The sequence below is a fragment of the Aythya marila genome (assembly GCF_965140915.1).
Source record: "Aythya marila genome assembly, chromosome: 1".
NCBI classification, from domain to species: domain Eukaryota; kingdom Metazoa; phylum Chordata; class Aves; order Anseriformes; family Anatidae; genus Aythya; species Aythya marila.
This window is the reverse complement of record NC_139042.1, coordinates 206,959,335-206,972,195: the sequence shown is the minus strand read 5'-3', so window position 1 is coordinate 206,972,195 and position 12,861 is coordinate 206,959,335. Positions and strand designations below refer to the sequence as shown.

The following is a 12,861-nucleotide window of genomic DNA, read 5'->3' as shown; positions in this document are numbered from 1 at the left end:
GGATACAGTTCTGACTTCAGGATGCATTTTCTTGTTTACTGACTTTTTAAGGCATTACTGACACTTTAAAAATTGTGTACAGTGGCATGCAGTTACTGCAGATATAACTTGCAGCGCACAGAAAATGGTCTACCCATCATCCTCACATAGCACATCAATAGTACAGGTGACAAAATTGGCTATAAGGCTGTTTCTCCTAGGTTAATTTTACTTGTATTCCCTATATATTTTTGTTTGCCAATGAGGAAACCACATCCTTGAACTACCCTCAAATGACTCCAAGCTATAATTTAAGGTTTCTCCCCTAGTCAGCCCCATGGCCCACAGCTTGATGCTCCCACCCATTCTGGGCCTCCCATTCTGGGCCTCCATCCTGCTCCCTCACTGTGCTGATGCTTGCAGGTCAGAGGAACAGGAGGAACAGAGCCAAATCCCAAAGCCACTCCTCTTTGCCTTGCTATGGGCACTCACTTTCCTTCCTCCTGGTACACCTGGGGATGCACAGGGGCAGCAAGCACCTCTGGGTTGTGCTGGACATTTGTGGGAACACAGCGGGAGTGAGCCTGGTGGGACAGGTCTGTCTCATGCCTCTTGTGATAGGTGGTTTGTGCATGTTAGGCTCCTTCTGGCTGGGAAACCACATAAACTCTCATCTGCACAATGCTGTCCTCCCCAGGGATCAGCACTTCCACTCGGCCTTTTCAAGTCTTGATTGTGATGTGTGTATAAGAGGGCAGTACTGGGATGTCATGTTGATGCTCCATTTTGCAAAGTGCAGTGCTGGTATTCTGCAGGGACTGTGTGTCACGTTATCATTACATAAATAATTTACTTTACATTCAGAGAGCCCCTTTACATTCAGTCTCCCCTTTTCTAATTTTCAGACATTCAGGCAATACACAAGGTCTTGCTCCACTTAAATCTTGTGTTCCTCTGGGCCTGGGTTTAACAAAAGGTAATGGGCACCTTGTTTTGCAGCTGCCATCTGCAACAAGGTCAGGCTGGTGGTTCTTCCAAATTCAGATTATTGAAAGAGCTTGCTGGTGAACAGTGATCCAAGAAGTTGAGTTTAACACTGGGGAAGATTTGAAGGATTTGAAGAAATCAAATGTTACGCTGGCATTTTTAAAAATAGGTAGGATGACTTGTCTACTGCTTGCCAGTTTAAGCTAGGATCCATCAAAGGAAGAAGGTCATGGAACGCTGTGCTGGGATGCAGTCAATAAAAACATCTAAGCATAATCAGATCGTTCAGTTTATTTCTGAGAAAATAGCATCTTGTCAGGCAAACTTTGTCTTGCTCTGGTGCTGACTGATGGCTATCTGATTTAGCAGAACAAATCTTGTGTAAAATTGTAAACAAAGTTTTTAAAAGTATTATGAAAAATGATGGAAATAATCTGTCTGTATAAAATAACTGACTATACATTTTGCACAAATGCATGGCCATCTGTCAATTAAGAGGATGTAGGTTACATTTACTGGAGTGACCTGACATCGGAGGAGATCTAAGGACAAGGTCATCCGCTGACTCTGTTATTAAATCTTCTGCTTCATAAGGGTTTTGATGCAGTTCTTAAATACATTGATTTAATAATAGAGTGATGGATAACTTGTCCAGAGCTGATGATACACTACTTCATTATCTATATTGTTCAGAAAAATAAAGCATGCTTTCTGCAAACATCAGCTGAGGTGAGAGGTGGATCTACAGGAACAATTGCTGAAGGCTCTGGCCCTTGTCATGCATGATATCAGACTAGATAATGTTGTTTTTTCTGGCTTGCTTGTTGCATATGTCTGGGGCAAATGTTTTTTTCAAGCATCATCAGCCACTGAAGAAGACATTTGGTGTCTGATTTCTTGGCCTAGACCCTTCAGTGCATCCTGTACGTGGCTGTCCTTTCACTAGCAAAGAATGTTCTTTTACCTTTGGTTCTTCTGAATGGAGACTGTGAATCCAGTGTGAACTAAAGATTCATGCGAGAAAAAGACAGCTCCAAAACTCCCCCCAAAAGTCCTGAGCAGGAACCTTCAGTGTCAACTCACATACCAGGCCCCCAAATTGCTTGCCTGGCCAGGGGCTGGGGAGCATGTCTCTGTTTTGAATTCCTTGGCTCTGCTTATGTTTGAGTCAGCTGCTTCATGTTCGAGCAGCTGTGGATGTGTCCTCACCATTCCGTTTGTCACAGCCAGCTCTCGCTTCTCTCCTGAATGTGTGAGAATTGCACCGTTTGCAGAGAGCCACAGTGTCAGCCATCGGCCAAGCTCCCAGAGTCCCTTGTGCTGCTCTCGGTGCTGGCTTGCAAGCCCCTCCACATGCTCCTGTATTAACCAACCTTGTCCTTGAGACAACATGAAGTACAACAGGACTCCCTGTGCACCCCAGCCTTAAACTTACTGCTTGTATAGAGCACTGGACTGAGACAATCCGCACCAATGCCATCAGTGCCAGCAGCTGTGCATCAGGCTTTTATTCTGACCCTGTGCAAGTGCAGTGCCATGCTGTCAGCCAGCCATTGGTCACTAGCCAAAATGTAGACGTTTCAGGCACTAATTAATGTCTTTTAGTGCGTGACATAGGCTGCATCGTTAGAAAAAAACGCCTTGTTAACCCTGTCTCCTCCTGGTGGTTTAAGTACGTTCAAGAGCTACTCGACAGAACGAGTGCTGTGCTGCTGTTATAGGAGAGGACTTCTGCTGTACAATGTGTCTCGACAGCTGGCCTTGAGCAAAGCTGCTGTTGCAGGTGGGAAGGAATAATGAAACCCACCCATTGACCCTCCGGTGTGTCTCTTTGTTCAGGAGAGTGCAGATCAGTCAGAGCGTGCCTAGGTTTTTCATCCATGTCTTACTCCCAGTGTGTCGGTGGTTATGTTTCTGTGTGACAGGTGACCTGGAACATCACCTCCTGTTTGTGCAGACAGGGAAAGCAGGTTCATTGACATACGGGGTTCCAGGATTGCAATCCCCCACAACATTGCTGAGCGCTCCTGTATGTGGTAGCCCACCTTGAGCTTTACATTTGAGGCTGCTACTGGATGAGATCGGCTCCAAGATCAATGCAGTGCAACTCACTGAAGCACAATCCCCACTCTAGTCCTGGGACTGGCACTAGGTGGAGGTAGGACTGGGAATGATCCTCCCTAGGAGGCTGTGCAAATGTGTGGCTGGGTGCCATAGTGCTGAGAAGCGCTTTTCTCTGAAAGGTTACTTCTGCCTTTTTCTTCTCTGAGGAGCAGACTTTTAGGAAAGCCCGCCTGTCTGGTAACACATGGAAGCCAGTAATGAGATGGCATGCCATGAGGAAAGGCTCATTAGAAAGGTCTCAGCGGGTCGAAAGAGGTGATTGTCCCTCTCTGCTCTGCCCTTCTGAGACCCCACTTGGAGTCCTGCATCCAGGTCCGGGGCCCCCAGCACAAGAAGGATGTGGGGCTGTTAGAGCTGGTCCAGAGGAGGGCCACAAGGTTGATCAGAGGGTTGGAGCACCTCTCCTATGGAGAGAGGCTGGGAGAGCTGGGGATGTTCAGCCTGGAAAACCACTTAGAGGTGGCTTATAGAAAAGGTGGAGAGTGACTTTTTACATGAGCAGATTGTGGCAGGACAAGGGGGAATGGTTTTAAACTGAAAGAGGGGAGATTTAGATTAGAGGTTAGGGAGAAATTCACTCAGAGAGCAGCGAGGCACAGGCTGCCCAGAGAAGCTGTGGCTGCCCCATCCCTGGAGGTGTTCGAGGCCAGGCTGGATGGGGCTTTGGGCAGCCTGGTCTAATGGAAGGTGTCCCTGCCTGTGGCAGGGGTTGGAACTAGGTGGACTTTGAGGTCTCTTCCAACCCAAGCCATTCTGTGATTCTCCAGGGTCCCCTTCAGGTGTTTCTGGTCACCTAAGGCCTGGTGAAGCAGACCTCACTGACTGTATTGCTCCTGCATCGCTCCACAGAAATCCCCTCTGCACAAAAGCAGGCACATAGTTAAACAAGTCTCTTCACAATACATGAAGGGGAAAATAAATTCTTGGAGAATCATGACTGGTCCCTGAAACAGCCAAGAACGGCAACCCCTCTGGTGCCACTTGAGTTTCAGAGAGACTGTCCAGTTGCCCAAAGAGTAGCTGTGGCCTTTTTGCTTAATTTATTTCATGGATCTGGTGTCTCTGAAAGCCTGCAACAGTCTCACGATAAACAGACAGTGTAAGCTTTTTCCTTCCTCCCATCACACAAGGTAGCACGCATCACGCCAGCTGCTGTAAGGTGGACAACCCCTTCACCCCGGGCGTGCAGTAATACAGAATGGGCTGAGGCTGGGTAGTACAAGTGCACTGCCTGGGTCTACCTGAGGAAGTCCCTTCCCTGGCAGGGTGTTCCTACTGGGGGCAGGAGCAGGTTTTCCTGCCAGGAATGCCATTCAACCTGAGTGGTTCATCTGCCTAATGCAGGTGTGATCAGCAGGCGGCCTGCTGCTGCTGAGCACCTTGGCTCCTGTAGGTCCCGTACTGCGAGGGGCTCCGCTCTAGGGCTGGCGTCTTCAGTGTCACAGGTGGTTGGCACATCTTCTTCTCTGCTGACTGTGAGGGAGTCCTGGAGCTTCTAACTCAGACATAAACATCCCTTGTGTAGCTACGAGTCAGAAGGAGCAAGTTCCACCCCTCGTGGCGCTGCTTGTAGACGTTGATCGCGTTTTGTGTGTGGTGCTGGGAGGTGAATGAGGACCTTGTGGGAACATACATGACTTTGGGAGGTGCGCATTTCTGGTAGGCTCCGGGGCTATCTCAGGATTCAATCCAATGAACACTGCAGCCATGTAGCATTTGCTCTGGTTCCTGCACTGAAGTCAAGCTGAGCCTTGCATGAGTGTTCTTTCTAAACCAATGTATGGGGATTTTCTTAGGCTCCTGGACACTGTCTGCAATCTTCTACCTACCCTTAGCCACACTGTCTCAATCTCTCTCTCTGTGTTTTGTAGCTGAAACCCCAATTGAGGAGTTCACCCCAACCCCAGCCTTCCCAGCGCTCCAGTACCTGGAATCAGTGGATGTGGAAGGCGTTGCGTGGAGAGCAGGGCTTCGCACAGGAGACTTTCTGATTGAGGTGAGCCCGGACGCGGCAGGGAGAGTGACTGATGGCAGCCAGCAGCGTCTTCGTCTGCAGCACAAGGGCCAACATCGTGCACAAAATTATTTTCCTTTGTAAGGTGTTTTGAGAGCTGGGTAATAATTGCTATTGAAATGTCTGCTGCCTGGATGTCTTGATGAAAAAATGTTCTTCAGTACAATAATTCAAGCAGATACATGCTCTCTGTGCTAGAAAACGTGCTGACAGGTTCCCTTCTGCTAACTAAAATTATGGGGAAAATGGAAGTCAGAGAAAAGACTCATTAGATGTCCTCTCTGGAGGCCTGCCAGGATTCTTTTGTACTGATATTTATTACAGTTTTGCCCAATGTGGTACAAGTATTGGGGTCTACAGAGAAGAATTAGATTTAGCAAATACATAATGCTCTGCTCTTGTCTATCTCCCACTTGGCACTTTTTCTTTCTTGAGAAAGTCCTGCTGGAGTCTGTGTCCTGCCTCCACTCTGCTCTAGGGTCACAGCAGACTGGGTTTGTTTAAAACAAAAGAGAAGCAAGGATTAGAGTCATTGGCAATTTCACACTTAAAAAATGGCCAATGGGTTAAGCAGCAAGTTACAGAGAGGGGGAATACAGTGTGGTACATGTGGAGAGGTGGATACAGACACATGAAGATGGAGCCAGGCTCCTTCCAGTGGTGTCCAGGGCAGGAGCAGAGGCCCCGGGTGCAGCCTGCAGCCAAGGGGCTCCCCCTGGCCCCCAGCAGCACTTCTGGGCCAGGGGGGCTGGAGCCCTGGCACTGGGACCAGGGGCTGGGGGGTCTCCTCCTGGGGGGTCTCCAAACCCACCTGGGCGTGGGGCTGGGCTCTGGCTGGGGGGGCCCTGCTGGGGCTGGGGTGGGCTGGGAGGACGCTGGGTGCCTCCTGGCAGGTTCTGTGGAGTATGGCCTGCAGTCTGCCTGAGGCATGGGTGGGAGATTTGGGAGAAAACCACGGAAGGGCTCTGAAGGTGGCTCACAGGTCTCCAGCAGTGGCAGCGCTCACTTGATGCCCAGCTTGGCTGCATCGTTATTCTGTTCCTGTTTGTATTAGCGTATGCCCAGACAGCAGGGGCAGGACAGGAGGTGCTGCTAGGTGCTGTACAGAGCACACGTATGCTCAGGACCAGTGGTGATGGCCGTGATGCACCCATGGGACTACGTGAGTGCTCCAGTGCTGGTGCTCGCTGTCCCTAGGTAGGGAGATAATGCTGCAGGGACCGGTCCTTGCCTATCAGAGCTGCTTCATCTCTTAGTGAACACAGAAGAGGATAGTTCTAAGGAGTGATTTGAAAGAGAGTGATAACATTAATTTGTTAATGTGTACGGGGATTTTCATCGCTATAGGAGAGAAGTGTAGGAGAAATTACTGTGGTACTTGAAAATGAAAATTATGTTCAGAATCCAAGCCAAATGGATATAGTATGAATAGGCCAAGTCTGCATTTCTTGGAGCCAGAGAAAAGGCTGTTGCAATAAGGTGGTTAAGAAAAGATTTAAATGTTTGTGAATCACTCAGTCAAGATGTCTGCTGCTGTGCCGACATTGTAAAGGGTTCCCAGGGAGCCTGCTCCAAACGGAGCATGTATGGTGTCAGTGCAGGCAGCGGGGTGAGGCGAATCCTGCCTCTACCAAGGGAGCAACGGTCGCAGAAGAGGTGGAGTGATGCCGAATTGACACTGAGTCTGTGAAACAGCCGTGTGTGTAAGGTGGGGCTGGGAAAGGGAACGCCATGGGGAAAGCAGAGGTGAATTGTGTGGTCAGGTTTCTCGCAGCGAGTATGCAACAGTGCACACTGAATAGACTGTGTGCAGTCAGGGAAAGGACAGGCTTGCCATGGGATTTTCTTTCTTATGTTTTCTCATGCAAAAACCATAAGGCTTTAAACACAGTAATGCAGTATATTACAGCTGCATTGGTCCAGTGTGAAGATAAAAGTTGTGGTTGTGTGTGGTGTAGGTGAATTTGTGAATTTGTACCAGTTGCAGAAGTGCTCCTGGGACTGGAGAAGGCGGTGGTGAGGCTTTGCTCAGCCCAGCTGCCTCAACTCAGCCCACAGTCTGAAGCTTAGAGTGAAAAATGCTCTTCGATGGGTGGTCATCCCCGTTGTAACAGGCAGCTAGCTGCCCAGCACACCAGGATCCCCCTTCTCTGTGGGATCTTTCTACTCTGTGGGCTCTTTCTAGGAATGCTCCCTCCAGACCAAGTGCCTCAGGCTCCGTTGTGAGACTCAAAGCTGAACGAGTGGTTGTTGGAAAGCCTACATCAAGAGCAGGGGACCAGTCGTGATGTGCTGTGGTGAGGCACTGAGTGCTGCAGCCTTCGTGCAAAGTGGAAACGCCCGCAGGCGGCACCGTGCCCACGTGCACCCTGTTGCTGCCAGCAGGCAGGAGGACGTGGGGCTGTGTGCTGCTGTGAACCCACAGCTGGTGACCAGAGCAGGAAGGGGAGAAGGGGGCCGTGTGCTGTGAGGGCACGGTCTTACAGCACGAACATCACCCAAAAGCTGTGAGCTGGGGGGTGCTGGCGGAGACTGCTCGACCCAAATAACCATTGCAAGCAGCGTCATCTGCATTGTTAGTGTGTCTTCTGTAGCCTCTAAAGAGACACGGTGAAACACCAATTGGCATAAACCTGACAAAATCATACAGAGCTGCTCCTTTTTCTGATACCTAGTATTAAAAACATTGTAAAGCAAGGAGGAATTTCAGATGTGTATAAAGCCTCTTGGGGTGGGATGAGCAGGTGAGTACTGCAGCACAGTAGCCTCATTGTGGCTGAGATTCACAGTCCCTATCCTCTCCCTCCCAATTTGGATGTTCAGCTGCAGAACAAGTGTATTTAGCTGGTAACCTGCCCTCAGCAGCTTACCATTTCCTTCCATCAGCTAGAGAGCTGACTTCCCCTGTGGCTGCAGGATCATTAAATCTTTTGCAAGAGGAGCAGTGAGCATGTGTGTTGTCCCTGGGAAGAAAAGCTGGAAATGGGTTCAGAATGAGCACATTACCTCTGCTGCAATGTAAAGCTACATCCCGAGAGCAATATTCAGAAAGAGAGATTCTGTGATATGGCTTGGAGCCTCATACGGGTCTCTAAGACACATTTTCATCAACCTGTCCAGGTGTATGTATTAGAGATGTGTTAAATTCAGATCAAAATTGCACGGACATATTAGTGTTGGTGTCCTCACCCGATACTTTCTCCAGTGAAACTGGTCTCTGTTCATACTGTAAAACTTCTGCCTAATTGTGTGAAGGTGGAAAATTTCATCAGACACCTCCAGGGAGAATAGACAAAGATAATCTTGAAGCAGGAAAGTGCCAACTCCCTGGTAACAATCGGGAGCTTTAAGTCACGCAGGAAATACAAGGCCGCTGCAGCTCCAGGTTCCCAGGTTCAGCCAGCAGCAAGGTTTAGCATGTGTTCCCAGCGGGGACACGTACAGATGTACCATAGTACCATACACCCACAGGCACACAGCCTGCCACACAGATGAGAAAATGCATCACATGCTGCAGGCACAATCAGACAGGTGGCCTGACCGTGTCCTCCCCACTGACTTATCAGAACGAAAGCCTGTCAACACAGACTATATGCATATATGCATACCTGGAGACAATATGGATTGCTGGTTACTGGCACCTGAGTATGTGAACCCTTGAGACCCACTCCAGTTGCTGGTGCTTGGATCTCCTGATGCACTGGACCTGCCAGAAGCTGGCCTCAGACACTTGGTCGTTCTGACCAGTGACCTCTTTACCCTCGGCTGGCTTCTTCCACATCTCCTCCCTCTATTCTCCTGTGCTTGTTCTCGCCTGATTCAGCATCATCCCCCCTTCTCCAGCTTTTTGTCCTTTGACTGATCTCAGCAGGTCTTGCACAATCCCAGAATGTTCCTTCTGGAAGCCCATAACATGTCCTGTGCCCCTCAGTAATGCCCCTCGGTCTGCAGGGTGGCCTGGAGAGAGCCTCCCATCAGCTCACCTGGTGGGTGTCGGTGCCGGGCTGGGGCCGAGGCTCCTCCTGTGGTAGCCCTGGGAGCAGCTGAGGCAGGGTGCTCCGTTAGCACTGGCCAGGTTATTGGGTTCCTCCACATGCCATTGTTCTCTGCTCCTTTATGGTTATGGTGACTAGCCTTTAATTGCGTAATCTAACAGTAATAACGCGCCATTGTGTCTGCAGGCATTACGTATTCACGTGCTCTGCCTGCTCTCCCTTTGCCACTGGGGTTTGTCTCCTGCTGATCCCAGTTTTAACAGAGCCCTGGCTGGGCTGGGCTGCCTGGCTGCCTCGTGCGTCTTCGCCTCCAAACCTCTCGTGTCTCTGCGCTGTGGCAGAAGAAGCTGGAGCTGTGGAAGGAAGCAACCTCAGTCCTGCAATGCCATCTATCAACAGAAATTCAAGTATTAGAAGTGTGTTTAAAATTTTGCTGAGGCCTTACAGCAGCCAAGTCCCTGACCTTCCAAGAAGCATTTGCAACTCTTAAATAACATAATAGACTGGAATATCTGGCCCTTGCTCTTATTTCACAGAGATACCATCTCTTTTTTTTTTTTTTTTTTTTTTTTTTTTTGCTTCTTCTCTTTTCCTTTGTCATTCCTGAAGTGCTCTCTCTCCGGAAGCCTAAGCCTTTTCATCGTACTGGACTGAAAAGGTTCATTTTTTAAATCCCAGCAAGCCATATGCATCAGTAACAAGCGCTGAACCTTCTGCTTTTGTATGTTGACTCAGCCCTTGTTTGCTGCAGCGTATTTTGGGTGGGAATCAGAACGCACTTCCATTATTACTTGAGATTTTACCCTCTGTCTAGATTGTAAGCATGTAGGGAAACTGTAAGATGTCTGGCACCTGATTATGAGAGGGGTGGTGGGCATCTGACACATTGAGGAGAATAAAGACAGCAGGACAGGTGGAATGCACGGATCATTTTGCATATCACACAACCAGAACAGAGAGGTGCGTGAAGTGCAGCTTTCATGCCCATTATGAGCCTGGACAGAGCATTCCTGCCTATGTGCTGTCCTTCAGGCTGGCTGAACTCAGAACGCTGGCAGCCCCTCTGTTCTGGGTTGCTTTTGTCAGTCTTGCAGTCCTTCAGCATATTTCCATGAGCTGCTACTCACTCTAGGATGTAATTTTTCATTTACTTCATAACCCCCTTTTCCATCCTTGGTCCTGCCATGGTGTGGTGGTTTTACTCAGCTAGGCAGCTGAACTCAACCACAACCACTCTCCTACTCCCCCTTCTCAAAGAAAAAGGGGAACAAAATACGTTGGAAAGGGTTCAAGGGTTGAGATGAGGACAAGGGGATCACCCACCCATTATCATCACAGGCAAAACAGACTTAGCATAGGGAGATCGATGTCATTTATTGCCTACCAGACTAGAACAGTGAGAAACTATGAGCAAACTAAAAACACGTGCCCCACTACATCCACCTCTTCTATGTCCTCCTCCAGCAGCACAGGGGAGCAAGCAATGAGGGCTGTGGCCAGTCTATAGCACTTTGTCTCCGCCGCTCCTTCTCAGTCCCTCTCTGCCCCTGCTCCCCATGGGGTCCCTCCCACGGGATGCCATCCTTCCTGAACTGATCCTACATGATCCTACTGATCCACAGGCAGCAGCTCCCAAACGGCTCCGTCCCATGGCGTCCATCCCCCAGTCCCAAACTGCTCCATCACGGGTCCCCCACGGGTGGGCAGCAGCTCCCCCCAGCCCCCTGCTCCATGTGGGCTCCTCTCCATGGCTGCAGCTCCGGCCTGGGGCCTGCTCCTGCGGGGGCTCTCCATGGGCTGCAGCCTCCTCCAGGCCACATCCACCTGCTCCACCGGGGGCTCCTCCACCCATGGGGGGGCTGCAGCGTGGAGATCTGCTCCATGTGGGACCCATGGCTGCAGGGGGACAGCCTGCTCCACCAGGGGCCTCTCCACAGGCCCTCCTGCTGCAGTCACCTGGGGGCTGCAGGACTGGTGCTCACTCCTCTCCCAGCTGCTGTTCCCCAGCAGTTTTTCTCCCCTTTCTTCAGTCTGCTCTCACAGAGGCACAGCCATCATCGTTCACTGGCTCTGCTCTGGCCAGTGGTGGGTCCCTTTTGGAGCCAGCTGGAGCTGGCCCTTATCTAACACAGGTCAGCTTCTGGACTCTTCTTACAGAAGCCATCCCTGCACCCCCTCGTCTAGCAAACCTTTGCCACGTAGACCCAGTATACACGGCCACTCTGTTTGGCTTCAAACTGCATGGCTGGTTGTGCTTTCAGGTGGGCATGCTTCCTGCTGTGTTCATTTACCTAGCAAGAGCCCTGAGCTTCAAAAAGTGCATCTACCCAAATTTCCAGAAAAACAGCCCAGGTGAAATTTCAGCAGTACCTGCTCAGCATCTTTGTTATCTGCTGATCCACGAACAAAAAGATCCTATTTTCAGATTCTTAACGCTAAAGCAAAAACATGAACTGAGTTAAGTGATTGTATATCCTCAGGTCAAAGGAAGAGCACCGGTTCATCACCAGTGAAAAGGCCACACTCTCTTCTTAGTGACGAACCTGCCCTGTCTGTGGTGAGTGTGGTTCAGCTCAGCCACAGGCAGGCCTGACTGTCATGTTGGTTGGTAGGGGCTGCTCGGGGATGTGAAGGGACAGAAAGTTCCAGGGCTTCTGCTTGCTTAGGGCAGACAGATCAGAGGCATTGAGCTCTGCCCTTGATCTTCCAGCACTGAGATCACCACCTCCCACGCTATTTCTATGTATAGAAATAACTGGATAAGTAACCTCAGTGTTTACTCAGCATCTCCCTAACTGTACTTCCATCACATGTGCTCCAAGTAGAGTGGTTGGAAGCCAACTCTCACATGAAGCTGTGTGGCTGATTTTCTCTGGTTAGCTTGGCTGACACTGGCTTGTCAATGTTCTTGTTCACATTTCCAGGTGCCAGCATTTCCTGGGGCACTCTAATTTCCTAAATACAGCTGCGGTCCTATTACCCACAGGGCTGCTGTGACAACAGAGTTGCGGGTGATCTCAATTCCCTGCCTTTGGTAGAGATCTGTGGTGGGATTCATCTCGCCTCTCTTCAGGCTGCACGTACCTGGGTGGCTACATCTGGGAGCCTTGTCTAGGCTGCCAATTCTGTCTGCAGAATCCAAATAAATGTGATGGTGGAATTCAGGGAGTAATTAATTCATCTGACCTAACCTGAGGTCTGCCTTAGGATGTGACATATTGTACTCAAGGTCTGTCGGGTTCACTGACCAGCTCTTCCCTGTCTGGACAGGGATTGCAGGGCAATTTTTCTGGGGTAGGTGCCCATTTTATAGACAGCACATTCTGTCAAGTGAATTCCAGCACTGCAGACTCTTGGCAAAAAGCACATTTTCTGTAGCACTGCAGGTGAGAAATACCAAACATGAAGCCGCTCCGTGGAGCACTCAGTATGTGCTCTCTGTGCTGTCGGGGGTTTCTCTCAGAGGAACTGCTGACCTCGGAGTGTTACCAACACTGTGAATATAGCTGGATGTGCAATCATCACAGGTACTTCTTGGGATTATGGGTGGCAAAGCCCTGACAAACCAGCAATGCCTCTCCAGGGTGACTTCAGAGACTTTCGTGGTGTCTGTATGCTTTGAGGTGCTGACCTCTCTGGAGACTCAGAAGTGATCCTGAGGTAGCCGTGATTTGGTGCCATTTGCAGTCTTCCACCAGCACACATGGAGGAAAGAAACCCCTCCTGATACAACACTTACCTTTGGAGGTTCAGCCTTTGGAC

General features: G+C 49.9%; 1 protein-coding gene across 18 annotated transcripts in view; it reads left to right on the top strand.

Moving 5' to 3' along the window:
• Positions 1-12,861, top strand: part of SHANK3 (SH3 and multiple ankyrin repeat domains 3) — a 374,153-nt gene that overhangs the window by 294,774 nt on the left and 66,518 nt on the right. For all 18 annotated transcript variants that reach the window (XR_014317924.1, XR_014317925.1, XM_082764921.1 and 15 more), the window contains one exon: positions 4,962-5,086. Coding sequence is in view for 16 of the 18 variants with exons in the window: in XM_082764921.1 (XP_082621047.1) it covers positions 4,962-5,086 (125 nt within the window). In the remaining 2 variants the exon portion in view is untranslated. The remainder of the gene's footprint in view (positions 1-4,961; positions 5,087-12,861) is intronic.